Genomic DNA, 27,936 nt, shown 5'->3' with positions numbered 1-27,936 from the left:
GGAAAATAATCTTTTGTAACATTATAAATGTCACTTTTGATCAGTTTAATGCATCCTTGATGAATAAAAGTATTAATTTTGTTTTTTAATTTTTTTTAAATCTTGCTCATCCTAAACTTTTAAATAGCTGTGTATCAGTTTCCATAAAATATGAACTATTTTCAATAATCATGAATGTTTCTTGAGCATCAAATCATCATATCAGAATGATTTCTGAAGGATCATGTGACACTGAAGACTGGAGTAATGATGCTGAAAATTCAGCTTTGATCACAGGATATAAATTACACTTTACTATATATTCACATAGAAAACAGCTGATTTACATTACAAAAATATTTCACATTTTTACTGTATTTGTGATCAGTCTTATTATTGGTTTGACTCTAGTGTAAATCCTGTTATTTCAGCACGTACAGTATGAAAGGACTGAGACTAAATAAGAGTATTTTCATCGTTTATTTATACTGTTCAGATTTACAGGGCGTTGAAAAAGAATCCAAATAATATTAACACACAAACCTTTTTCTCAATCTCCCCAACCAAAGACAATAAACATGACAAACAATGCCTCGTCCCGCTGTCTGGAGGACGCTGTCACTGGGCCTGTTTCTTCAGACGCTCCTTCAGGTTCTTCTCCTTCGTCTCTCTCTCTCTCCGAATGAGCTGCTGTCGTTCGGCCTCCCAGTCCCGAACCGTCCGCCGGTACTCCGACAGATCCGCGTCCTCGCAGACCGCCAGCGTCTGCCGGGTCAGAGCCGACACCAGCGACTCCAGGCTCCTCGGGTCCACCTTGTCCTGGGCCAGAAGCCGTTCCTTCAGCTCCTGCCGAAACATTGAGTTTGTGCTTAAAACAAGAGCAAATATCTGCCAAAATAAACTTTAATCAAAAGGGAAATCAAGGTTATTTTTCTGACTCCACAATTTTCATGAAAATCAAATCAGATCATCTTCAGACTGAAGTTATTGAACACTTTTTGATAAACCCAAACATTCTCGAATAACACGCACACAAATTCGAAGAAGAGCATGCCAAAATGGACGCAAGGCTACATCTCCGCAACGCTTTAGCAAATTCTGATTCACAAGCATGACCTGAGGCTACAATACAGCGCTTCAGCACAGCGCCTCCTACTGGTCTGGAGATAGCAAAAATGCTATTTTTGCTTATAATGGCCAAAAATTTAAACTAGTCTTGTTAGATTCAGGGCAGCATGCCGAGTTGAATGATATCCAATTTTACCATATCAGCCATCTTGTACCGTTAAAAAACTCAGTATGGGTCATCAGCACGATGCCCTGAAGGAGTCTGAGACGTTTTGAGATAGCGCCACCTTAGTGGTGAATTCAAATATTAATATGCTCTTAACTTTTGATGTGGTTGACTTATTTTCATGGGAGTCATCTCCTTAGATTCACGAATCATTGTCGAGTCCAACGATACCAAACATGCTAGGTTTCGCCTTAAGGTTTGTGCAACCATGTGATTTAGCGTTAGAACAACATTCGCGAATATCTTCGAAACCGTTAGTCCGATCGAGATGAAACCACCGTAGTCAATTCGGAAACAGGTCATTGGCTTAAAGTAAAAAATTTGATAGTAAGTGGCAAAAAATGCAATCAAAGTCAAGCATGGGTTATTTTTTATTTCAGACTGAAGTTATTGAACACTTTTTGATAAACCCAAACATTCTCGAATAACACGCACACAAATTCGAAGAAGAGCATGCCAAATTGGACGCAAGGCTACATCTCCACAGCGCTTTAGCAAATTCTGATTCACAAGCATGACCTGAGGCTACAATACAGCGCTTCAGCACAGCGCCACCTATTGGTCTGGAGATAGCAAAAATGCTATTTTTGCTTATAATGTCAGAATGGTTTGGCCAAAAATTAAAACTGATAAGATGAAAGATTCAGGGCAGCATGCCGAGTTGAATGATATCCAATTTTACCATATCGGCCATTTTGGGCGTTGGCCATTTTGTAGCAAAATGCTGTATTTTTTGAAAGCATTAGCATATCATTAGGAAACTCTGTATGGGTCATCAGCACGATCCCTGAAGGAGTCCGAGATGTTTTGAGATAGCGCCACCTAGTGGTGAAATCAAACATTCATATGCTCATAACTTTTGATGTGGTTGACTTATTTTCATGGGAGTCATCTTCTTAGATTCATGAATCATTGCCGAGTCCAACGATACCAAACATGCTAGGTTTCGCCTTAAGGTTTGTGCAACGTTGTGATTTAGCATTAAAACAACATTTGCAAATATCTTCGAAACCTTTAGTCCGATCGGGCCAAAACCAACATAGTCAATTTGAAAACTGGTCGTTGGCTTAAAGTCAAAATTTTGATAGTAAGTGGCAAAAAATGCAATCAAAGTCAAGCATGGGTTATTTTTTTATGTACTCATACATATACATGTCTATAACTCCTAAATTAAATTAGATATTTTCACCAAATTTGGCACACTTATTTATGGGCACACTCTGAGGACACATAAAAAATGTGATGGGACTGCGCCTGTTGCTGGCGCTATAACTGAACAAAATATTAAATTGCCATTAACTCTAACAAAGTACATGAAATAAAACGCTATATTTCACTGATGATTTTAGATCTTGCTTGTTTGTTTGTGCTTGGCCTCTTAATGGCTGCTTGCAGCTATATTTACACTCATGATTTCTCTAGTTAATAATGTCTGGATAACCAAATAAACATGTTTCAGCCCAGCTGAAATATTACTAACAATATCAAAGTTAATTTTATGTTTACTTGATAAAAATCTAGATTTGACAGCAGAAATGTTCAGGACTAGGGAAACTAACCTTGAAGCGGTTGATGTACTCTGGTAGTTTCAGTCTCTCCAGCTGATCTTCTTCATCCAGGAGTGTGTCTGTGTCGCTCTGTCTGTCAGAAATCTCCGACAGCTCCTGCAAGATCTTCTCCACATGATCCAGCTGAAACACAGAGACGCTTCGACCCTCAATAACATCACAAGGCATTACAAATGTTCGTTTTCAGAAGCGACTCTCTGTGCATTCCTGTTTAAATTTATCATGTGGCTGCAGTGAATTAGAACCCATTATTTTGGTTGCAAGCAGCAACATGCTCCACCAGTTTTGATGATGATGATGATGATGATGATGTTATTCCAAGGAACATTTTTACTAGAGGATCATAACTGACTTACTGTAACATTAAAGTGGCCATATACTGTATGACAACTCTTGATGTTGTTTTTGGGCTCTACTAGATTGAATGTTGATTATTTTCCTCATATTCTCCATTGTTGCAGCTCCTCTCTTCCCAGTCTGTCAGTAACGCTCCTGTCTCTATGAAGCTCCGCCTTCTGAAAAGCACAATGTGCTCTGATTGGTCGGCTGGAGCAGTGTGTTGTGATTAGTGTTTGGGAAATGTCCCGCCCCTTACCATAACCGCCAGTTTCGACACACTACTAACTAACTCAACCAGGCCCCGCCCCTTTATTCTGCGCATAAATTATTTAAATGAGGAATATTGTGAAGAAAACTGATGCTGGAGTTCAGAAACACTAATATAGAGAAGAACTATTTTTCATACTGAGGAAAGAAGTAAAAATCAGAATAGGTCATTTGGAGGTCATTTTGACTCCAGAAGAGTGTTTATGTTCAGTGATCTCAAACATTCACTTCAAAAACATCAGTTATGTGGATTCTCTTTAAACTTTTTCCCTCCGACAAGATAAATGTGCAGCACTAGCCCTCATTACAGTCATTTAGATATCTTTTCAGATCCTCACCACTTCCTCTGATAGCTTGACGTCTCTGAGGTCCGAACACACGGCGTCCATTACGGCGAGGGCTCGCCCGAGATAACCCGAGGTCCAGATCAGGGGCATCTGGTGAAACACGGCGTGGATTCCTCTGGACAGCTCCACTTTACCTGGGAGAGGAAGTGAGTAACTCACGTTCAGATTAAACACAAACACAGAAATACTGAGGAAGAACATCATTTCCTGCCGTACACACACCGATGAGAGCGTATCCCAGAAGCCGAGCGCTGAATCCGACAGAGTTCTCCTGCTTCAGTCCGACCAACATCAGAGACGCTCCCATGATCCTCTCCTCCTGCCACTGAACATTCACCACAAAAACACATACTAGATTCAACACCACATGATCATGCTCTTGTTTTCCAGCACAAATATCTAAACATTCTAAAATTAAGATGAGAAAAATGACAAGAACAAAACACTGAGGAAGAACATCATTTCTTTGCCGTCGGCCGTCCTGTTCTACTCACGCCGAGTTCAGGTTTGGTTGCCAGATGTTTGCTGAGAGCACTGAGCGACAGAATCTGTGTGGAGATTCGCTCAAACGACTCCTGAAGCATCACTTCCTCCACCACTGAACAGGCTCCTGGATTCAACACACAACATGTGATTCATGTGCCGAACAAATGAATTTACACGGGACTCACGTGCGAACAGCAGCAATACGAACCCTTGAAGTCGTTGTCTTTCATAAAGGAGTCGATCAGAAGGTTAAAGGTGAAGTCGTCAGGAAACATGCCGAACTGAACCTGCACCACAGCACCACATGATCAGCTACAAACACATTGTATTCAGACGGTCTCATTAGTAAAGCGAGAGCCTCCCACACCTTGTTCTTCAGCGTGTAAAGGGCTTTATCCCGCGCTCCGTACTTCAGACACTGCCGGAACCAGCTGTGAACGCTCCAGTCCCGAAGGTACCAGCAGTTCGGACTGTGACGGAACCTGAGGAGAACCAACACCCTCTTCAACTGATCCAACCGAGTCACACGGAAAACAGATCTTTGATTTCCTTTGAAACAATTTTCACTCAGAAACAGGCCTGTCATGTGATCACGGTTATTCCATCCAATCACTATAACTGAGCGGTTTAAATTCACGTTTTGCCAGAGAATATTAAAAACTCTGTTGTAAATACAAAGATCTTGCTTCATAAAAAAATGAAGATTTGTGGGTTTAATCAGACTGCATTATAATATTATATTATATTCAAGAGATCATTTCACTTTTTTAACTTTAGTTAGTGTGTAATGTTGCTGTTTGATCATAAACAACATCTGCAAAGTTACGACGCTCAAAGTTCAATGCAAAGAGAGATATTTTCTTTTACAGAAATCGCTTTTTAAGGACTACAACGAGCTTCTTCCTGGGTTAGTGACATCACAAACCCTAAAATTTACATAAACCCCGCCCCCGAGAACACGGAACAAAGGGGGCGGGGCCATGTTGGGCTGCTTTAGAGAAGAGGAAGAGTTGTTTTTGTAAATGCCGTCATTTTACGCCGGACTGCTTCACAAACGAGGGTCAATTCAACACAAAAGATGAACATGACGGCACATGCTAGTGGATGAGTTGAATCAACTCCACAGCAACTACATCAATTTATCCACTAACCATTCAGAAACGTCTAAAAGTTGTAACTTCTTCCTGAGTCTCTCCATCAGTGTCGACTCCGGTTTGAACAATGTAAGGCTGAACACTTTCGTCATTTTGGCTGCGTGAGATTCTCCAGCTTTGTTGTTGTTGAGCTGTTAAAGCTCCGCCCTCTTCTGGAGCAGCAGCTCATTTGCATTTAAAGGGACACACACAAAAAAGGCGTGTTTTTGCTCACACCCAAATAGAGGCAAATTTGACAAGCTATAATAAATGAACTGTGGGGGATTTTGAGCTGAAACTTCATAGACTATATTTTAGTTCGATAATGTTTTTTTATTTAATATTTTTATGGTACTACATTATGTTACCACTTTTTGAGCATAGACCTGAAAATGAAATTTCCAACTTAAATTGTCATAAATCTTAAATGTTTTGGAGCAAAATACTGAAGTTTGGTTTCTTTTTAAAAAAGACACTTGGTCGATTATTACTGAAGTGAAAAAAAATTTAAAAAGTGAACTTTAGAAATATAGAAATTTAAGTTTATTGTTATGAAATTTTTTAAATTTTTATATGATATACAGTACAGTCCAAAAGTTTGGAACCACTAAGATTTTTAATGTTTTTAAAAGAAGTTTCGTCTGCTCACCAAGGCTACATTTATTTAATTAAAAATACAGTAAAAAACAGTAATATTGTGAAATATTATTACAATTTAAAAATAACTGTTTTCTATTTGAATATATTTGACAAAGTAATTTATTCCTGTGATCAAAGCTGAATTTTCAGCATCATTACTCCAGTCTTCAGTGTCACATGATCCTTCAGAAATCATTCTGATATGCTGATCTGCTGCTCAAGAAACATTTAATGTGTACAATTGTACAAAATATTTGTGTACAATATTTTTTTTCAGGATTATTTGATGAATAGAAAGTTCAAAAGAACAGTGTTTATCTGAAATCTAATCTTTTGTAACATTATAAATGTCTTTACTGCCACTTTTGATTGATTTAATGCATCCTTGCTGAATAAAAGTATTCATTTCTTTAATTTCTTTTCAAAAAAATAAAAATAAAAATTCTTACTGACCCCAAACTTTTGAACGGTAGTGTATAATGCTACAGAAGCTTTGTATTTCAGATAAATGCTGTTCTTTTGAACTTTCTATTCATCAAGGAATCCTGAAAAAAAAGTACACAACTGTTTTCAACATTGAAAATAATCATAAATGTTTATTGAGCAGCAAATCAGCATATTAGAATGATTTCTGAAGGATCATGTGACACTGAAGACTGGAGTAATGATGCTGAAAATTCAGCTTTGATCACAGGAATAAATTACTTTGTCAAATATATTTAAATAGTACACAGTTATTTTAAATTGTAATAATATTTCACAATATTACTGTTTTTTACTGTATTTTTAATTAAATAAATGTAGCCTTGGTGAGCAGACGAAACTTCTTTTAAAAACATTAAAAATCTTAGTGGTTCCAAACTTTTGGACTGTACTGTATACAATATATATATTTTCTAAAACATGTTTTACTCTAAAACTGTGAGAAAATCAAAGCTATAAATCTATACAAGTTGTGTTCCAAATTTGAGTTTGATATCTCAAGAAATGAGCTTTCAGTAAGATTTAGTTTGGCTGCAGTACCCAACGCTTCCACTAGGTGAAATTCGTTTGACTGTGAGCAGTGTTTTTTTCCCCTTCATCAGAGTGATATGAGACTCGTAAAGGTTTTGGCACTTGCTTTGTGAACACAAAAAAATCATGGACATAATTCAAAAAGGTTAAATGGTCCTGAAAAAAATAGTCAGAACCATTTAACCATTTTTCCCATGATTTTTTGTGTGTGATTTTCCCGTATCACTCCGATGAAGGAAAAAAACAAAACGTAAAATTTTTCAGACAAAAATGACTGAACAGCACCAGAGGGTTAAAGATAATCATATCAGCCTGTTTTATTATAAGTTGTATTATATTACATATGATTCCAAGTAAAAAAAAAGTATTAAGCTTACACTATAACTGACGAACAAAACAGAATTAAACCGTTAATCGCCATTATTTGAATGACAATTAAGCGTCAGGACAAAATTCATGATCATGACAGGCCTACTGAGAAACTGCTAGTATTGAATTAAAAGTGAAATTTGCAAGTAAACAGACTGAAATAGTATTTGTGTAATACATAATCCAATAATCTTTGATTTATTTACATCGTAATGATTTTTTCAGTGCAGTGTTGAGCAAACAGTAACATATTCAAAGCTTTTATTAAAGGTTTGAGCGGTAATACTTACTTATAAAGGTAATATTCTGCTTGATCGACTTCCTCTCTTGACGATAAACTATCTATGAACTGAACAAGATGTGCACATGTTAAAACATTTACTTTATTTACAGCATCCCCATTTATTGTGAAAAAATGAATTCACACAAGAAAAATGGAGGAGCAGTTTAATAATTCTATTGGATTATTCTAAAATATATTAAATCATAAGCAAATTCATCCTCCAGACATTTACATGGCAGAAGAGTATAAAGATTATTGTCTTGTTTTCAATCCCCTTGTTTATGCGATTTATCTTCCTCCTTTTTTTTTTCAAGTTTTTATTTATTTTTGATAACGCTCTATTTAAGTTTACACACGTTACATGTACTTACTGTAGTAATAGTAACAGTAAATTATGCATAATTACATGCAACTAACCCTAAACCAAACCCTAATTCTAGCCCTAACCCTAAAGTAATTACATGTTATTAATTATTATTACTCAGGAGGTAAACATATAATTACACTGTAAGAATGACACCTTAAAATAAATTTTAACCTTGTGTTTTTTTATGTTGTTTAATCTCTGTTATTAATACTTATAAAAACATTATTGAGAAACTATAAGCAATTTCATATGCATACTCTGACTTTATAAAAGTCTAATATAAAATAAAATATTATCACATTATCTCACCCTGCCGATGACCAAAGAGCTGACGGGAAACTTCCTCTCATACGTTCTGTCCATCAGAGAGGCCAGCTGTCCTGAGACAGAAACACACACATCACATTTAAAACAGACGGTTATTAACAGCACTTTAATTAAGGACAGAAGGATGTGTTTAAAACACTGCAGCACAAACAGCAGTTTTCCTCACCGAGGTCCTGCGGATCCTTCTGTCTCTGCTCCCACAATGCAGTGTCCGTGTACGCCGACGACAGCAAACACCTCCTGGCTGAGAGAAACACAAACGCCAGAGCGAATCATTAATGTAGGGCTGTGTTAAGAATAATATTACTCTCAACTGATCTTCATTGTGATTAGCGATATACTGATATATCACTGATATTTGGCAAATCATTTTTCTGTTTGACCGAGGTGTCAGAAGCGGGACTTTTATTTTGACGGCCATCGGACGATATTTTAAAAACGCGAAATATTCAACAAGCATATTTTGACGGCAATATTCAATATAATCGGTTGTTATTTGGCGTTTTTAAAATACTGGCATTAGCCAATAATTTTTTTTTTTTGGGCTGATGTGTCGGAAGCAGGACTTTTAAATTATAGACCGATGCCGATATTTTATAAGCATCATATATCAGCAGATATATCGGCCTTGGTGATATTTGCCGTTTTTAAAATGTAAGCATTGGCCGATATTGTTTTTTTCTGTTTGGCCGATGTGTCGGAAGAGTGACTTTTATTTTGATGACACGCCGGACATTTATTACAACAGCGCTGAGAGCTTAAATCTGTCATGAAAACAAGACTATAATATGCTGTTATACTCCATATAAAAGCCAGAAACTAAGCTCTTTTTTTGCACAGGCCTATCTAAAGGGTTAATGGTGCCACCTGGTGATCAACAGTAAAAATTACAAATTTTACCTCTACCCAACAGGAAAAACCACCAACAATCAGAACGCATGGTTATATGGTGTCATGGCTTTGCAATCAAAAAATGTAGTTATAATGGAAGTCAATGGGGCAAAAACAGCCACGAACAGTAAATGAGGGAGAAAAAATTAAAATATGATGCTGCACAAAAACTAACAATGCATCAAATTCAATGTTGTTACTAAACTTTGACATGCCCAAAACTATGATAAAAGGTAAAAAAATATCCAGTCCACAATCACTTTTTATATTGAAAATAAGTCAAATCAGTGACATCATTAATGAACTTGGCAATTAAAGAGTTAAAATCCTGGATTTTTTTTAAACATTTAGTAGTTTTGATCAGGACTGAGGGTTGATTAATAGATTTACGCAAAAAAATTTATCTGATACATTTTTACAGCCGTTTAATTTAGTGGATGTTTTCATCCCGAACATAACGAAAGGGTAGTGAATTTGCCCACAGTGTACTTTTGAGGTTTTGAAAATTTTCAAAGCATTTTCCCAAAATATAAATCAAAATAAGATTTGTCACCAAAAATCATTCCATTTGCTGAAACACAGAGAAAGTTGTGGCCAAATTAAGACTCAAAAACACCCCATAGTGGATGAAAACATCCCCAACAACACATAAGGGTTAAATTCAATCATATATGATCAATAATGTAAGTGAAGCCACTCACTAAACATGTGGAAAATATAATTATTATATCTCACTGTGCTACAGAATTGTCAATGACAACATTCATACTGTTTATTTTATATAAAGCAATGTTAGAATCAAAGTTGATAAGTGAAAAACTACCTGTTTAATTTCACTTAAAACTCATATAGCATGCAATTAACAGTCCGAAATAAATTGCTTTTTATTTTAAATATAATGATCAACACTCAAATAAATCAATTGTGATCATGTGACATTCGCGTTCACCTCTCATTCTCCTCTTTAGGCGAGTATTAAAGATTAAAGCATATATTTCTGTGTCTATCTCTGTCTGCCTCAGTTTAATGATCATCCATTGATAGTGACACTCACCGATCGATCTGTAATCGACACATTTGGAAAAAGTTTGAACGGGACGCAGACAGCGCTGCAGGATGGAGGCCGCCATCTTGGACTGAACCATTCGGCACGAGCGAGGGGGAGAATCACAGAGAGTCACTGCGCATGCGCCTCAACATTATTATGACATAAATTATTGTAGATTTCACCAAAAAAAAAAAAAAACAGGAATTGTTATCTATATAAGAGACTTTAATATGAGAGATGTTAATAGCGACACTCAAACAATCCCGATTAAATCTTGAGGAAAGTGAAAGATTATTATTCCCACAGTGTGATTATAGAAGAGCCCGATAGATGGCGCTCTGATATTATAAAGCCAGCTGCTGATTTTTGATGTTATTTTATAGTCGTTAAATCAATTCTGAGAAAAGCTCATATAATTAAACTAAATAATGCATGAACCACAATGAGCAAAATATTCTTACATTATTTATTAATCTTTGCTAATATATGTAAATGATGTTAACAGATACAACTTTTGATCTGAAAAAGTGTAGAAATTAACATTAACTAAGATTAATTAGTTCACCATAACTTATTTTAACAAATTAAACCTTATTGTAAAGTGTTACCAACAGACCAGATGAAGTAAAATAGAGATATTTTTCCATCTAAAGTACAGAAAACGACAGAAGGAGAAAATAAAAGGAGGAATTGCAGCACAAACGTTTGGTCTAAACATCCTCAGAGGAACTGACCGCTTTTACAAATGACAGAAACCAAAGAAACACACAGTTTACATTATCTGACCGGACGGAAAGATCTGTGTATGAAAATCAAGAGCGAATGAAGAAGGTTTTCTGCAGTCAGATTTCTGAAGACAAGTGTGGGTCAAAGCAAAGGCCACATCAGTCTGTGGAGACTGTGATGGACACACGGGTCAGAAGTGTGGTGTTTTATCTGTTCTCAGCAGCCTGGCGTTTACAGACGCCTCTTTGTCCTGATTCATCCAGGACTTTCACTTCAGCAGAGACGTTTCACACTACCTGATTCTGTGTGTTTTCATAGGCTTCGGACCGAAACATTGAGGTGATTGGAAGACAGGAAGAGGATCTGAGCACTTCCTCTTTGCCTTCAGAGTTTCATCAGGACAAATACCCAGAAGGTGTGGTGCCTAAAAAAGGCCTGAGAGTTGAATATTCTGACACACACACACACACACACACACACACACACACACACACAGTAAACACTCAAAGTTATGAACCAATGTTCTTCCAGTAACGTTAATAGAACGTTCATTCAAAAGTAGCGTTTCCATAATGTTTGAAAAATGGAACGTTCCCCTAACGTACACATAACCAAGAAAAAAACGTTTTTAAAACATTGAAAAACTGAGAAATAATGTTTATGTAATGGGAACATATTTTTGTTCGCTGGTGTCACATGTGTGTTCTAGTGAACTGGAATTGTGGAACAACATTTTTGTTGTAGAATCTGATTAGTTTTTCTGCAACCAAACTGAACAATAGCCATCAACAATGAGAAGTGTGTTATCTTGTGTAAAGGGTTCGGACTCCCACCGCGCGTTTGATCAGAGTTATTCTCCAATACTTCCTTTTCTTTGTTGAGGAAGTGTGTTACAGTTTTTAAGGAAGAAAACCTGTCCAAAAGGTTGTAGAGTAAAAATAGTCTACATTTAAGTTTACTTTAGACTGCTTGTTTGGTTGGTTGGTCTGATATTATAAATACACAATATATGTTAGTCTTGAGTTTTGCAAAAAATGATGTTCTTCCTCAGTGTTTCTGTCTTCCAGCACAAATATCTAAACATTCTTAAATCAAGATACATTTACTGGAGAAGAGAAATGACTGAAGATATTAAGACTACAAATATCTGTCAATGGAGTCAGAAAAATAACGTTTGTTATTCCTTTGAATTAAATTTATTTTTCTGACTCCACTGACAGATATTTGTTCTTGTTTTAAGTACAAACTCACACATTTTCAGAAAATGTATTCATTTTGATTCTTTACTGTACACTATGGAAGCTTGTTTCTGTCATGAAGTAAAAAATAAAAAAGGTAATTGTGATTTTTTTCTTTATATCACGCAATTCTGACTTTGTAAATTCTGACTTTATATCTCACAATTCAGACTTTTTCTCAGAATTGTGATAGAAACTTTTTATAAAGCCAGAATTGACCCTTCGCAAAGACCCGCCCCCCTTAGATACTGTTGCTTTGTCCGACAAGCCATGGCGCTGTCACACCACACGCAGAGAAAAATACATCACGGAGCAAAGAGGACACTGACAACACGTCGACAGACAAGACAAAGCGGGTTACTTATGATCTTAAACAAAGTCCCAGCTTTCAAACTGTGTAGTTTTTTAATAAATTCAAACAATAAAAACCTGATTTGTGGCTCTTTAATGTGTTGTGACACCGATCATCTCTTCCTACTAGTTCATGTATAGCATCAAATAAGCATGAATGAACATCAGAAGGAATGTTGTTTCAAACGCGGAAAGACGTCAATATACACAATTTTTCAAGTTGAACTCTGCCGAGGTTAATCTTCTAACTACTGACTGCTTTGTCGGACAAAATGGCGGATTCGGCATTCTGATTTGTCAATCAAACTCCCTGTGAAGGGTCAATTGCATAATATAAAGTCAGAATTTATAAAGTCAGAATTGTGAGTTATAAAGTCAGAATTTATAAAGTCAGAATTTCAAGATATAAAGTCAGAATTTATAAAGTCAGAATTGCGTAATATAAAGCCAGAATTTATAAAGTCAGAATTGCAAGATATAAAGTCAGAATTTATAAAGTCAGAATTGCGTAATATAAAGCCAGAATTTATAAAGTCAAAATTGTGTGATATAATGGCAGAATTGCATAATATAAAGTCTGAATTTATAAAGTCAGAATTGCGAGTTATAAAGTCAGAATTTATAAAGTCAGAATTTATAAAGTCAGAATTGCATAATATAAAGTCAGAATTTATAAAGTCAGAATTGTGTGATATAAAGTAAGAATTGCATAATATAAAGTCAGAATTGCGAGTTATAAAGTCAGAATTTATAGTCAAAATTGCGTAATATAAAGTCAGAATTTATAAAGTCAGAATTGTGTGATAAAGTCAGAATTTATAGTCAGAATTGTGTGATATAAAGCCAGAATTTATAAAGTCAAAATTGTGTGATATAATGGCAGAATTGCATAATATAAAGTCAGAATTTATAAAGTCAGAATTGTGTGATATAAAGTCAGAATTTATAAAGTCAGAATTGCGTAATATAAAGTCAGAATTTATAAAGTCAGAATTGCGTAATATAAAGTCAGAATTTATAAAGTCAGAATTGTGTGATATAAAGTCAGAATTTATAAAGTCAGAATTGCGTAATATAAAGTCAGAATTTATAAAGTCAGAATTGCGTAATATAAAGTCAGAATTTATAAAGTCAGAATTGTGTGATATAAAGTCAGAATTTATAAAGTCAGAATTGCGTAATATAAAGTCAGAATTTATAAAGTCAGAATTGTGTGATATAAAGTCAGAATTGTGTGATATAAAGTCAGAATTTATAAAGTCAGAATTGTGTGATATAAAGTCAGAATTTATAAAGTCAGAATTGTGTAATATAAAGTCAGAATTTATAAAGTCAGAATTGTGTAATATAAAGTCAGAATTGTGTGATATAAAGTCAGAATTTATAAAGTCAGAATTGTGTGATATAAAGTCAGAATTGTGTGATATAAAGTAAGAATTGCATAATATAAATTCAGAATTGCGTAATATAAAGTCAGAATTTATAAAGTCAGAATTTTGTGATATAAAGTCAGAATTTATAAAGTCAGAATTTTGTGATATAAAGTCAGAATTGCAAGTTATAAAGTCAGAATTTATAAAGTCAAAATTGTGTGATAAAGTCAGAATTTATAAAGTCAGAATTGTGTGATATAAAGTCAGAATTGCATAATATAAAGTCAGAATTGCAAGTTATAAAGTCAGAATTTATAAAGTCAGAATTGTGTGATAAAGTCAGAATTGTGTGATATAAAGTCAGAATTTATAAAGTCAGAATTGTGTGATATAAAGTCAGAATTGCAAGTTATAAAGTCAGAATTTATAAAGTCAGAATTGTGTGATAAAGTCAGAATTGTGTGATATAAAGTCAGAATTGCATAATATAAAGTCAGAATTGCAAGTTATAAAGTCAGAATTGTGTGATAAAGTCAGAATTGTGTGATATAAAGTCAGAATTTATAAAGTCAGAATTGTGTGATATAAAGTCAGAATTGTGTGATATAAAGTCAGAATTGCAAGTTATAAAGTCAGAATTGTGTGATAAAGTCAGAATTGTGTGATATAAAGTCAGAATTTATAAAGTCAGAATTGTGTGATATAAAGTCAGAATTGTGTGATATAAAGTCAGAATTGCAAGTTATAAAGTCAGAATTTATAAAGTCAGAATTGTGTGATAAAGTCAGAATTGTGTGATATAAAGTCAGAATTTATAAAGTCAGAATTGTGTGATATAAAGTCAGAATTGTGTGATATAAAGTCAGAATTGTGTGATATAAAGTCAGAATTGCAAGTTATAAAGTCAGAATTGTGTGATAAAGTCAGAATTGTGTGATATAAAGTCAGAATTTATAAAGTCAGAATTGTGTGATATAAAGTCAGAATTGTGTGATATAAAGTCAGAATTGCAAGTTATAAAGTCAGAATTTATAAAGTCAGAATTGTGTGATAAAGTCAGAATTGTGTGATATAAAGTCAGAATTGTGTGATAAAGTCAGAATTGTGTGATATAAAGTCAGAATTGTGTGATATAAAGTCAGAATTTATAAAGTCAGAATTGCGTGATAAAAAGTCGCAATTACCTTTTTTAATATTTTTATTTAGTGGCGGAAACAAGCTTCCATAGTACACAGTTATATGTTCATTGAAATGTCAAAATAGTTTAATCTTTAAATGAATTTATTGTATACATAAATATTGATCAGCGCTCACACTGCGGTCGATTGAAATCATTTATGATCATCCATGCGTTTACACATTGCAAAAATACAAAACTGTCAAAAATCATGAAGCTGTCAGCACTGCGTCAACTCTCGTCATTAATTTATCAGAGCCGTTACACCTCCATTGAAGGCAATTAGCATTAATGCTCAGAAATATATCAGTTTTCTTCTCTCAATTATATTAATTTCATTGGACATTATGAAATATTATACCAAGTAGACTAAACATGCTACAATTCTTCTGAAAAATCAAGACACTTGCAAAGATTTCTGTACATTTTTCACATGAAAAAAATATTTGAAACATTATCATTCACAGCGTGTTTGTCAGTCTCTCTCAGAAATCGTCCTCTTTATCACTGTAGAACTGTGTGTCATCCGTTTTCTTCTTCTCATCCTCCTTTCTCTCCTCATCCTCCTCCTCATCTCTGGTCTCCAGCGCCGGGTTGTAGAGGTCAGGACTGTACTGGCTCATTCTGTACAGACTGTCCTCGTCTTCCTCCCGGCTGGAGCTCCCGCCGTCAGACGGAGACAGATGCATCTGCCCATGGTTCTTCTGGGACAGATCGAAGGGCTCGTCCTGACCGATGCGGGACAGGATCCGTAGAGGGCCAGAGAGACACAACCGTCCCCGCCGCCGGAAGACTGGGAAAATCCAGAGAGGGGGAGATGGAGAACATCATCATTATCATACAACTACTCCAGAAAAATATATAAAACATGAGTGTTTCTGTCTTGTTTTCCAGCACAAATATCTAAACATTCTTAAATCAAGATACATTTACTGGAGAAGAGAAATGATATTAAGACAAATTAAGACAAATCATTTTGCTTCACAGGTATCTTGATTTAAGAATTTTTTGATATTTTTAATAGAAAACAGGACAAAAATACTAAGCATGTATTGTCAGGTAATACTTCTCACCTCGAGCGTCCAGTCCCTGGTCCATGATCCCGTGCTTGACCTTCATATGGCGGGTCAGGTTTCCCTTCAGCGTGAACTTGCTGGCGCAGTAAAGACATTTGAAGGGTTTGCTGTCAGAATGCAAGTGCATGTGGCCCATCAGATTATGCATTCTGTTAAACTCCTTTCCACACAGCTGTAAAGAGAGTAACTATTCAGATATCTTTGACCTGGTCAAGCACTAGGAAAGCTTTAATTGCACACAAACGTGCTCTTCATTCTGATTTGAGAACTACCTGACGGATATTCAGAACAGCAGCGCGGCTGAACGTGTGGCACTGCTTTGATCGCTCATCAGGACGACACACTGAGATTTTCTAAACGTGTAGGTCACATTTTTATGGAAACTTGTTTCCACCACTAAATAAAAAAATAAAAAAGGTAATTCTGACTTTATATCTCGCAACTCTGACTTTATATCACGCAACTCTGACTTTATATCTCGCAGTTCTGACTTTATATCTCGCAACTCTGACTATATCTCGTAATTCTGACTTTATATCATGCAATTCTGACTTTATATCTCACAACTCTGACTTTATATCTCGCAACTCTGACTTTATATCACGCAACTCTGACTTTATATCTCGCAGTTCTGACTTTATATCTCGCAACTCTGACTATATCTCGTAATTCTGACTTTATATCACGCAACTCTGACTTTATATCTCACAACTCTGACTTTATATCACGCAACTCTGACTTCATATCTCACAACTCTGACTTCATATCTCGTAATTCTGACTTTATATCTCGCAACTGACTTTATATCACGCAACTCTGACTTTATATCACGCAACTCTGACTTTATATCACGCAACTCTGACTATATCTCGTAATTCTGACTTTATATCACGCAACTCTGACTATATCTCGTAATTCTGACTTTATATCACGCAACTCTGACTTTATATCACGCAATTCTGACTTTATATCACGCAATTCTGACTTTATATCTCGCAACTCTGACTTTATATCTCACAACTCTGACTTTATATCTCGTAATTCTGACTTTATATCTCGCAACTCTGACTTTATATCTCGCAACTCTGACTTTATATCTCGCAACTCTGACTTTATATCTCATAACTCTGACTTTATATCACGCAACTCTGACTTTATATCTCACAACTCTGACTTTATATCTCGCAACTCTGACCTTATATCACGTAATTCTGACTTTATATCTCACAACTCTGACTTTATATCTCACAACTCTTACTTCATATCTCGTAATTCTGACTTTATATCACGCAACTCTGACTATATCTCGTAATTCTGACTTTATATCACGCAACTCTGACTTTATATCACGCAATTCTGACTTTATATCACGCAATTCTGACTTTATATCTCACAACTCTGACTTTATATCACGCAACTCTGACTTTATATCTCGTAATTCTGACTTTATATCCTACAATTCTGACTTTATATCTCGCAACTGACTTTATATCACGCAACTCTGACTATATCTCGTAATTCTGACTTTATATCACGCAACTCTGACTTTATATCACGCAATTCTGACTTTATATCTCGCAACTCTGACTTCATATCTCGTAATTCTGACTTTATATCTCGCAACTGACTTTATATCACGCAACTCTGACTATATCTCGTAATTCTGACTTTATATCACGCAACTCTGACTTTATATCACGCAATTCTGACTTTATATCACGCAACTCTGACTTTATATCTCGCAACTCTGACTTTATATCTCGCAATTCTAAGAAAAAAAGTCAGAATTGTGAGATAAAAAGACTTTTTTATTTTTTATTTCATGGCAGAAACAAGCTTCCATACAATTTCGCATGAATTGAAAAAGTTCAGAAAAGTGCAGATTTTCGTTGCTCTGTGAAATTTTGTGGGTGAAATCCAGTCATTCCCAATAGAATTTTCATAGTTACGCTTTTGACTTTTTTTGCTCTTGAAATTTCACTAACGTGACCAAACCTTTACTCAGTATTTTTGTGTTGTTTTCCAGTACAGATATCTAAACATTCTTAAATCGAGATTTTTCTTGATTTTTTAAACATTTCTGACCCCTCTGGCAGATTTAATTTGGTTTTAAGCACAAACTCACTTCATTTTTCAGTCTAAATATCTTCAGTCGTTTCTCTTCTCCAGTAAATGTATCTTGATTTAAGAATGTTTAGATATTTGTGCTGGAAAACGAGACAGAAACACTGAGGAAGAGCATAAAGTTTATATTGAGTAACTGGCATTTCACACATAATATGCTCAGATATTTTGTTTATTGTTGCTCTATTAACATCATTTGGAATTCTCTGTAGAAATCATTGGTGTATTGTATTGATGGTCATTGTATAAAGGCGGAGCTTTAACCCAAGGTCACTATAATGCACAGCCTCTAAAGGAAAAAGAGAGATTTAATCGAGCATGAGAGTTTCTCAGAAACGTGAGAGTTTCTCAGACAGCGGAGGGCTGGACGGTTTCTCCTCTGCTGTCCTTCCTCTTCATTCTTTTTTTTTATTAGGGTGGTCCTTTCCTTTCCTTCAGGAGGATAGAGGGACTGTAAACTGTCCGAACGGACCGTGAGAAAACAGGAAGTGCTCCTGAGCACAAGAGAAAGCGAGATGAAATCTATTTGCGGGGCCTGTTCTCGGGGGACGAGAGAGCCATTGTTACACGGTCAGTTTGTGCAGCGATATCCTTCCTACAGACGAGGAGACACTCAACTGCCAAAAACGTATCTGGTCATCGTTTGGACGCGCGTCCGAGCCCGAGGTCACATGCTTTCTAAACAACCAAGAACCCCTGAAGGTTCATTGAAGAACTGATCCATCCCTCGACTTTAACCCGTGAGAGCATCAGAACCTTCTCTCAAACGTTCTTCCAGTAACGCTAATCTGATGTTTTGAACGTTCAGAGAACACAATTTTACATAACTTAAAAAAACATTAGCAAAACGTTCCTCATTTTTGTTTGCTGGGCAGCTTATGAAAGCAAAATCAGTTATGAAATTGCAATAACCATCTTTAGCTCCAGTTAAATGAGAAGCGGTGACGCACCTTGCATTTGTAGGGCTTGATGTCGGAGTGGACGATCATGTGCGCCTTGAGCGTCTGTTTCTGGACGAAGCTCTTGTAGCACAGGTGGCACTGATACGCCCGGATGTTGGTGTGAATCAGAACGTGGCGTTTCATGTTGGCCAGCAGCGTGAACTCACGGCCGCAGATGCGACACTTGTGCTCCTTCACTCCCTGGAACACACGGATCAGGATCAACATCCATGAGAAACCAAACCAGACTGTGAGATGCTCTTATAGATCAGATATTTATATATATTAGATGTAATGTAGTGGTTCACTTTAGCAGTTGTGACACAATCTCATCTTACAAAAGATACAAAATATTCTTGTTTTGTTACTTTTTTAGCTCAATTATCAGCCAGCTCTAGTATTGAGTTCCATAAAAAATATCTAAACATTCTTAAATCAAGATATTTTACTGGAGAAGAGAAATGACTGAAGATAATAAGTTTTGTTTTGTGAAAAAAAATCATTAAAATGAGTTTGTGCTTTAAACAAGAACAAATATCTGCCAGAAAAATAAACTTTTTAGACTTTTAATGAGATGATTTTTCTGACTCCATTGGCAGATATTTGTTCTTGTTTTAAGCATAAACTCACTTCATTTTTCAGTCTTAATATCTTCAGTCATTTCTCTTCTCCAGTAAATGAATCTTGATTTAAGAAGACAGAAATCATTTTATACACTTAAATTTGACTTAAAATCAAACCCTGAAAATGGTTGATGTTGGTCGTTTCCAAACGTCTCTCGTGCAAATAATTCACAGCACAAACCATTTTTCTCATATTTAACGCAGTCTGGGTCATATTTTTCTTATATATGCATCTTCAATAATGTTTTTTGCACGATAAGGGAGTTTCTTTTGCCTGTTTTGACTAGACGTCTACCATGTGACTAGAGTTTGATCGACACGCGACCTTTGACATCAGCAGCAGAAGAAATGGGAAGTGTTTTCTCCTTCCTTGTAAAAGTCGGTCTATCTTAACTAAGTTATGAATAATTGCATTGTATTATATTTAGTATTTTCACTGCCAGTTGATTTCAACTCTTGTTTTCCAGCACAAACATTCTCAAATCAAGAAACTAGAGAGGAAATATGACTGAAGATAAAACCAAATGTGAAGTGAGTTTATGCTTAAAACGAACAAAAATCAGTCAGATTGGCAGATTTTTGAGGTCGTTTTGCTTCTCCGGCTGATTTTTGTGCTGCAAAACAAGACAAAAACACTGAGCAAGAACATCATATTTTGCAGAATATTTAAAAATGTTATTTTTCACCTTGTGCGTCAGCGTGTGCTGCTTGAGATGGTGCGACTGGACGAACTCCATCCCGCACTCGCTGCAGATGAACGGCCGGATGTCCTTGTGCTTCATCATGTGATTCTGCAGCTGACTGGGATACTGGAAGCTCTTCCCGCACTCGCCGCAGTCGTACTGCACGGGCCCGCGGTGCGCCGTCAGGTGGCGTTTGAGCTGCGCCAGCGTGGGGAAGTCGAGGCCGCACTCCACGCACACGTTCTCCTGCCCCCTCTCGTGCTTGAGCTCGTGCGCGCGCAGCTCGCTGGGATAGGCGAAGCCGCGGCCGCAGACGCCGCAGCTGTAGGGCTTGACGTCGCTGTGCTGCATCATGTGCCTCTTCAGGTGGCTGGTCTGCGTGAAGGCCTTGTGGCACACCTGGCACTTGTGCGGCCGCGCGCCCTGGTGCGTCAGCATGTGCGTGTGCAGGTGGCTCAGCTGCTTGAAGAGCTTCCCGCAGAGGCTGCATCCGTGCGGCTTGATCCCGCTGTGGCCCAGGATGTGCGTGATCAGGTTGTATTTGGAGGTGTAGGACTTCTCGCACATGCGGCACTTCCAGCGCTTCTGATCGCCGCCCACGTCCACGTAGTAGCTGTCGTCCACGTGGACGTTCAGCTTCTCGGCGGCGGATCTGGCGGCCTCCGGACTCCTGCGGCGGAACCGCGGCGCTTCGCTCGGGTAGAAGGGGTTCGGGGAGAGGTGCGGGACGGAGCCGGGCAGGAGGAACGGGAACGGCACCAGGCTGGGATGAAAAGGATGGAAGTACGGCGGCGGAGAGCGCACGAGCAGCGCGGACGGAGGCCACAGCGGCAGCTCCTGTTTGACCTGGACCACGCGGTGCAGACGGAGCCGGTTGAGGTCGATCATGTCGGGGACGTATCTGTGGGGTTGGGGGATGACGGGATGAGGAAGAGGGTACGGAAGAAGGGAAAGATCGACGCTTCTGCAGGGCATCTCCTCCGCGCGCTTGCTCTCGCTCTCCTTTGAATCCATGCTGAAGGTCTTCTACACGTTCTTCAGATCTGGAGCGTGAAAACTGTCCATCACCCGCCTGTGGAAACGACAGAAGGATTTACAATCAGGGAATCGATGAGCTTTCAAAAAGTCAAACATTCTTAAATCAAGATATACGTTTACTGGAGAAGCATTTTATTAAGATATTTATACGAAAAATGCATCAAAATGAAGTGAGTTTGTTGATGGAGTCTGAAAAATAAGTTGATTTTTCTTGTTTTAAGGCGAAAACACTGTTTCTTCACACACACTGCCCTCCAAACGTTTGGAAACGCTCTAGAAAAGTGGGGTTTTGGACAATATTGGCATGAATCCTTTTTAATTTGTGATAATTTTGCACTGATAAGGGACAACACAAACATATTTTATTACATAAACAGTTTATACATAGAAAAAACTTCCTCAAAATATCCAGCATTAGCAGCTATCTGACCTAAACTGGGTTCTGATTGGTTGATTGTATTCTAAACTTAATTGGCAATCAATTGTTGAAGCGATTAAGGTGTGCTGACCCAAAGATCTTTTACAAACCTGGGCCAAGTTTAATCCAGTAACAGCATGTCTGACTTTGACATGTAGATATTGCCATTATTATGTAATCAAAATGAAAATGATTCAACGATAATGTCAAGTTATTTGCACCAAAAAATGATCAGGATTCATGCTGATATCGTCCAAACCACACTTTACCAGGCGTGTTTCCACACTTTTGGAGGGCAGTGTGTATAAATCAATTTTCAGAAGATACACTTATTGCACTTCATCTATTTGCGTCTGTAGATTTCAGTTACATATTTTTAAAGGACGTTTTCTCAAAATTAGTTTTTAGTCAAATCTCCACTTCAGCATCTACTTTTTATTAAAATCAAGTGTCATTTATTGAACCGATTGTAAACTACGACTATAAACCCCGTTGTTACCGTCACACACACACACACACTAGTTCAGATTTGTTGGACAGTGTGAAACGAACGTATCCGTCTCTTCCTCTCTGCTGTTCCCCTGTGTTTCACTTTCACTGCTTTATGACGGGAACTTCTCTTTTTCATCATAATCCATGATCCTGCGCTCTCATTCGAGAAGAATACAGCCAACATCTCAGAAGTCTGTCATAGCTGAACACTTCTGCTCCGCTCAGATGAATGACTGCAGGTGGGAAACGTCCTCGGATGAGGGAATCACATGCATAATCGTGTTTACAGAGCACCACATGACCTAAACGCATTTTATAGTGTCACAAAACATGATTATTTCACATGCATTTTGCATTACGAAAATATGCAGTTTACATGAAGCCTAAAGCTGCAGTGCATAAACACTCGAAATGAAGAAATTCTGCTTTTCAGGAAATATAAAGTATATTATGTGAAAAATGCTGTAATGGAGGTCCAATTTTTTTTTTTTGAGTCCAAGTCATTAAACTCTCTCTGCACATGATGATTTCAGCATCAGAACGGATTGCATGAACTTTTGAGCATTACAGAAGTCCAGATTGATTCAACACCTGCACCTGTGAGCGCATCAGCTGTGTGTGTGTGTGTGTGTGTGTGTGTGTGTGTGTGTGCTGCGTCTCTTACCTGTCTCCTGCTCTGCGCTCCTCACACTGAGCCTCCAGCCTCACCAACAGCATTTGAAGTGACTTAAGAAAGAGAACAGGAACAATCACTTTGTTCTCATTTTTCAGATGAGTACCTTCGCAGAGAAGGAAGGAAGGGAGGGAGAGGAAGTCAACAAGCCTGTGCTTTCCTGCCCAAAAATAAGGAAACACTAGATACACATCTCCATTCCTCTTCGAAACACTGCCGAGGATTGAAGCAGGCGTCATGTGTGCGCATTTACACCGAGAGCAGAGATTCGACCCATCTAACCCTCTGACTTCTACTGCACTGACCTTACGTACACACCACCCTGGGTGTTGACCTTTGACCCTCACCCATAATTCTACATGACTGTCCTGTTTATATGGCATTGTGCTTTTGATTTAGTACAACATCAGCATTATTGATTTCTTCACAGAATGCATGTTGACTCAAACAGAAACTGTTTTTTTCTGACCAAAATATATTATAAGAAATTGAGAAAAAATGGCTTATATAGGCTTTATAAATATATTGTAAATTATATTGTATATTGTAAATATGCACTGTGTCTGCAAATAAAAAATAAATAAATAAAAAGGGTACCTATTATGCCCCTTTTCACAGGATGCAATATAAAAAATAAAAATAAATAAACAAATATATTGTAGAAAAATTTATCTAAATTTTGTCCAAAATGTATACTAAGGTTATATTCACATAAATATATTTTCAATAAGTGTTAGCAATTTTTCTACTTATGTTTATATGTAAAAAAAAATTTTTTATATATATATATATATATATATATATATATATATATATATATATATATATATATATATATATATATATATATTTTTTTTTTTTTTTTTTTTTTTTAATGGCCCAAAAATGAGGAAATAAAAAGAACAAAAACTTATTAAACATATATTCATGTAAATATTAATATAGTCTTAGTACGCATTTTATGTAAATGCATAATTGTTTTTTATATATACCTCAGCAATATAAATAAATTTACAATGAAAAAAAATTATATATATATATATATGGCTAATATATATATGAAACTAAAACGTATTAAACATATGTTTATTTTTAGACCATTTTTGAACTATTTGAACTTTTTGAACAAAAAAATATGAAAAAATTATATTTTTTTTTTGCCGTATTGGCATCAAAACTTGAGATGTGAATCTGTAAAGCATTCTGCTGAGAATTTAGTAAATAAGATGCATATGCTGCAGAAGAGTAATCCTGTGATGTTCCTCTGGAAGGATCTAATTGAGCTCATCGTATGGAAGTGTGTGACGTCCTGTAGAGATGTGTGATTATAATCATCATTAATAAAGCATTATTAAAACAGTTAACCTCTAGACCCATTCAGACGTCAGAGAGTTGAGAAGTGAGACTCGATCTAATGATAGAAGAGCAGCTTTACCCTCCAGTGCCCTTCTGCGTTCCCCTTTCACACCGTGACCCCAGTTCATCGTCACGCTGCCAGCGAGGCCATCGTTAGATGTGTGTGACTCTATTAAAGTCTCTGATTAATTACGGTCTCATTAGTCTTAAGCAGTGAGGATGAAGTCGTGTCACTCTCTCCGTCCGTCAGGTGAGTATATAAAACTCAGACGATTCGCTCTCCTGATCCACTGATCGACACACTCCTCACAGTAAGTGTCCTTATGATCGTTTCTTTGTGAGTAACTGTGAGTGTTTCATTGCCATGTGATGCTGTGTGTGTTTGCAGATGTCTGGAAGCAGTGTGTGTGTTCCTCTGCTCTGTCTGCTGTACGTCTGCTCCGCCTGCTACATCTCCAACTGCCCTATAGGGGGCAAACGATCCCTCTCGGACGCTCCGTCCCGCAAGGTGAGGGGAAACTCAACCAGCGAAGAACAACAGGAAACAAGTCACGGGCTGCGTCTCAATGCGCGTACTATCCATGCTAAATAGTATGCGACACTAGTAATACTACTTAGGATGGATAGGGTGGATGGTGTGTACAGTGGGATGCAGGGAAAGCCCCTCTAAGACGAGTCATTTCACTCTGCGGCCATCTTTGAAACGCCTCTCGGGCAGCTCCTGTCTCTCTGAATGGGGAAACATCAAACTCTCCAAAGCTGTTCGCCAAGCTCTCGATTAAATTTCATATTTGAAATCACCAATGAAATCTGACAACAACTGTCTCATGAATTTTGTTTCTAAACGCTCGAATGACAAAAAACGGCTAATTCAAGCTAATGCGCATGCGCAGTCATATTAAGCGCGTCTGACTGTTTCTATAGAAACCGGAGCTTCTAACGGCCGCTGCAGTGACGCGATGACTTTACCAATCCGCGACTGACTCTTATTTAGAAGGCGGGACTTATTCCGCAATATTGACTTTCTCCAAAGACCATAGAATAACACAAGACGCGTCACTCGTATTGTTCTGAATGGGAGAAATATGGCGGAATAAGTCCCGCCTTCTAAATAAGACCCAATCGCCGATTGGTAAAGTCATCGCGTCACTGCAGCGGCCGTTAGAAGCTCTGGTTTCTATAGAAACAGTCAGACGCGCGCATCCGAAACGAAGCTGAAGAGACGCGCAGATAGGACTGCGCATGTGCATTAGCTTGATCCAGCTTTGGAACAGCTTTGGAGAATTAGATGTTTCCCCATTTAAAGAGATAGGAGCAGCACTTGCGCATGCCCGAGAGGCGTTTCAAAGATGGCTGCCGAGTGAAATGACTTAAAGGGACATGTTTTTTTTTTTGTTTTTTTTTGCATTTAAGTAATTATTCCCAACACATTAACTAAAACTAAAATCATTTAAAAGCTTACTTGAAATAAAACATTAACTAAAATATACAAATAAAGTAAAATATAAAATTTTTGTTTGGTTTAAATTTTAAACGCCCTCTAGCGGTTAAAAAATAAAACTGCAGCATTTTGCGGAAGGTTGTGCTTCGGCTCTGCGTGACTGTGCGGATGAATATAGTTCTTTATCAGAACTAAAAACAGAAAGAGAGATTGTGCTACTGCTCATAAAACATTCACTGCTAGAGATATAACCAGTTTAGATGGAAGGATCTCAAGCTGACTAGATGAAGACATTATAGTTTTAATCATTAATAAACACAGCGCTTCTTTGAAAATAAATTCCAGCACTGTTACAACAACCATACTGAAATACATTTGGCGATTTATCTGATCAATAAAACACTTACTCACCTGCTGAGTGATAAAAACACCATCATCTCTTTCATCGCTTTTACAACACTTCAAACCCTCAGTTCCCGCCATCTCCGAAAAGCGAATTGATTCTTGTTTTATTACGATCTGTGTCTCGTTCTCTTTTCTCCAGCACTCTCCTCTGTTCAGCGTTTGTTTAAAACGGGTGATTCGCCGGAGATTTAGCGGCTCCATGTCAATCTTTCTCGTTCCCACACCAGACACGCGCAAAGTGACCGGAGCTACTTCTCTCTATTTACGGATATGACGAGACACACGCGCGAGTGACGCATGTGCGCAATTTCCCGCGAAAACCGTCCTGACAGGTCAAATATAAACACTTATAATAGACTTACCATAGTGAAACAGGGTAAGAGAAAAACACGTTTTGGAAGAAGGATTGATGATGTATTTAATCATTATTTACATTTTGTTAATTTTGAACAAAAAAAGTTACATAAAATACCTTTACATTGAGTAAAATAACTAAAACTGAAATAAAAATGAATAAAATGAGAAAAATATTAATAAAACCCATGTGCTCGTGTGTGTGTGTGTGTGTGTGTAGTGTATGGCGTGTGGTCCGGGGAATAAGGGCCGTTGTTTCGGCCCCAGTATCTGCTGCGGAGCCGGTCTGGGTTGTCTGGTTGGATCTCCAGAGACGCTGACCTGCATGGAGGAGAATCTCCTGCCCGGCCCCTGTGAGACGGGCGGGACGTCCTGCGGAGCCGAAGGGGGCGTCTGCGCCGCTCCGGGCGTCTGCTGCGACTCGGGTGAGTTCACTGTGTCGCTGATAGCGGCGTCGGTTTATAGCGTCTCAGATACTGTGTTTATGACGCTGGTGTTGTGTAAGGAGAGTCTTTCACACGTGATGGTGTTGATTTCACGCTCTGAACAGAGAGCTGCAGCGCTGACCCGTCCTGTTCGGCTGAAGACGGGAACAGTGACGTCCTGATGAGGATCCTGCAGCTGCACGCCCACAGCACAGCCCACCAATGAGAGGAGCAGGAACACAGAGCTCCGCCTCTATGCAAATCATCTTCTGTTTTCTGTTCATGATTGTTGAATAAATCTAGACTGAATCAGATTGGCTGCTTCACATCATTGATTCTGACAACACATTAATAACTATTCCCAACACAGTTGTTATTGTTAACTAAAACATTTAAAACCATTTTAGATGATTTGAAATCAAATAAACATGAACTAAAATAGGCAAGGCAACATTTTTTATTTTTGTTTAGTTTAACTTGAAGTACTAAAAATTTTTGGTAAGGGTCAAAGGTCATCATGCTGGATCGGATGATACATTAAATCCCAATCAGGGTTATTATTAACTAAAAGTAATAAAGTAAAGATTAATAAAATACATTTTATTTTGTTTAGGCGACAAGGAAGGCAACATCTATTTCATTTAGTTTAACTTGAAGTACTAAAATAAATA

General features: G+C 37.3%; 4 protein-coding genes across 9 annotated transcripts in view; 1 reads left to right on the top strand and 3 right to left on the bottom strand.

Annotated features, from left to right (window-relative positions):
- The window catches only part of loxhd1b (lipoxygenase homology PLAT domains 1b), a 78,568-nt gene extending 51,673 nt beyond the window's left edge, over window positions 1-26,895 (bottom strand). For both annotated transcript variants that reach the window (XM_048209097.1, XM_048209098.1), the window contains exon 1: window positions 26,493-26,895. The gene's annotated coding sequence lies outside the window, so the exon portion shown is untranslated. The remainder of the gene's footprint in view (window positions 1-26,492) is intronic.
- mrps27 (mitochondrial ribosomal protein S27) lies at window positions 441-10,502 on the bottom strand. Of its 3 annotated transcripts, none has more exons than XM_048209106.1 (11): window positions 10,358-10,502; window positions 8,579-8,656; window positions 8,395-8,465; window positions 7,726-7,784; window positions 4,648-4,762; window positions 4,489-4,567; window positions 4,289-4,404; window positions 4,017-4,131; window positions 3,786-3,928; window positions 2,833-2,964; window positions 441-825 (listed from the first exon to the last, which is right to left on the bottom strand). In XM_048209106.1, exons 1-11 carry the CDS (start codon window positions 10,446-10,448, stop codon window positions 598-600), a joined length of 1,227 nt encoding a protein of 408 aa, XP_048065063.1. In that variant the 5' UTR covers window positions 10,449-10,502; the 3' UTR covers window positions 441-597. The 3 variants fall into 3 exon arrangements, with proteins under 3 accessions (XP_048065063.1, XP_048065065.1, XP_048065064.1); XM_048209108.1 differs by having other exon boundaries at window positions 4,017-4,119; window positions 10,358-10,501; XM_048209107.1 differs by lacking the exon at window positions 10,358-10,502 and adding an exon at window positions 10,253-10,297.
- Window positions 15,220-23,388, bottom strand: znf366 (zinc finger protein 366). Of its 3 annotated transcripts, none has more exons than XM_048209103.1 (5): window positions 23,276-23,388; window positions 20,667-21,735; window positions 19,367-19,558; window positions 16,290-16,464; window positions 15,220-16,009 (listed from the first exon to the last, which is right to left on the bottom strand). In XM_048209103.1, exons 2-5 carry the CDS (start codon window positions 21,675-21,677, stop codon window positions 15,702-15,704), a joined length of 1,686 nt encoding a protein of 561 aa, XP_048065060.1. In that variant the 5' UTR covers window positions 21,678-21,735; window positions 23,276-23,388; the 3' UTR covers window positions 15,220-15,701. The 3 variants fall into 3 exon arrangements, with proteins under 3 accessions (XP_048065060.1, XP_048065061.1, XP_048065059.1); XM_048209104.1 differs by lacking the exon at window positions 23,276-23,388 and adding an exon at window positions 22,619-22,998 and having other exon boundaries at window positions 16,290-16,399; XM_048209102.1 differs by lacking the exon at window positions 23,276-23,388 and adding an exon at window positions 22,619-22,993.
- LOC125279436 (isotocin-neurophysin IT 2-like) lies at window positions 24,439-27,698 on the top strand. Its single transcript, XM_048209109.1, has 4 exons — window positions 24,439-24,951; window positions 25,029-25,148; window positions 27,061-27,265; window positions 27,391-27,698. Exons 2-4 carry the CDS (start codon window positions 25,029-25,031, stop codon window positions 27,489-27,491), a joined length of 426 nt encoding a protein of 141 aa, XP_048065066.1. The 5' UTR covers window positions 24,439-24,951; the 3' UTR covers window positions 27,492-27,698.
- Window positions 27,699-27,936: the final 238 nt, after the last annotated feature.

Source organism: Megalobrama amblycephala, linkage group LG12 (assembly GCF_018812025.1).
Source record: "Megalobrama amblycephala isolate DHTTF-2021 linkage group LG12, ASM1881202v1, whole genome shotgun sequence".
Taxonomy (NCBI): Eukaryota; Metazoa; Chordata; class Actinopteri; order Cypriniformes; family Xenocyprididae; genus Megalobrama; species Megalobrama amblycephala.
This window is presented reverse-complemented; position numbering and strand designations above follow the sequence as displayed.

Coding starts and splice junctions, on each gene's coding strand:
- znf366 (XM_048209103.1), bottom strand. CDS start 21,677: ATGGATTCAAAGGAGAGCGAGAGCAAGCGCGCGGAGGAGATGCCCTGC. Junction 19,559..20,666: donor AGCACACGCTGACGCACAAG/GTGAAAAATAAC, acceptor CGTGTGTTCCAG/GGAGTGAAGGAGCACAAGTG. Junction 16,010..16,289: donor CCAGGGACTGGACGCTCGAG/GTGAGAAGTATT, acceptor GGATTTTCCCAG/TCTTCCGGCGGCGGGGACGG.
- LOC125279436 (XM_048209109.1), top strand. CDS start 25,029: ATGTCTGGAAGCAGTGTGTGTGTTCCTCTGCTCTGTCTGCTGTACGTC. Junction 25,149..27,060: donor CGGACGCTCCGTCCCGCAAG/GTGAGGGGAAAC, acceptor GTGTGTGTGTAG/TGTATGGCGTGTGGTCCGGG. Junction 27,266..27,390: donor GGGCGTCTGCTGCGACTCGG/GTGAGTTCACTG, acceptor CGCTCTGAACAG/AGAGCTGCAGCGCTGACCCG.
- mrps27 (XM_048209106.1), bottom strand. CDS start 10,448: ATGGTTCAGTCCAAGATGGCGGCCTCCATCCTGCAGCGCTGTCTGCGT. Junction 4,405..4,488: donor GAAAGACAACGACTTCAAGG/GTTCGTATTGCT, acceptor TGTTGAATCCAG/GAGCCTGTTCAGTGGTGGAG. Junction 2,965..3,785: donor TCAAGCTATCAGAGGAAGTG/GTGAGGATCTGA, acceptor TCTGTGTTTCAG/CTGGATCATGTGGAGAAGAT.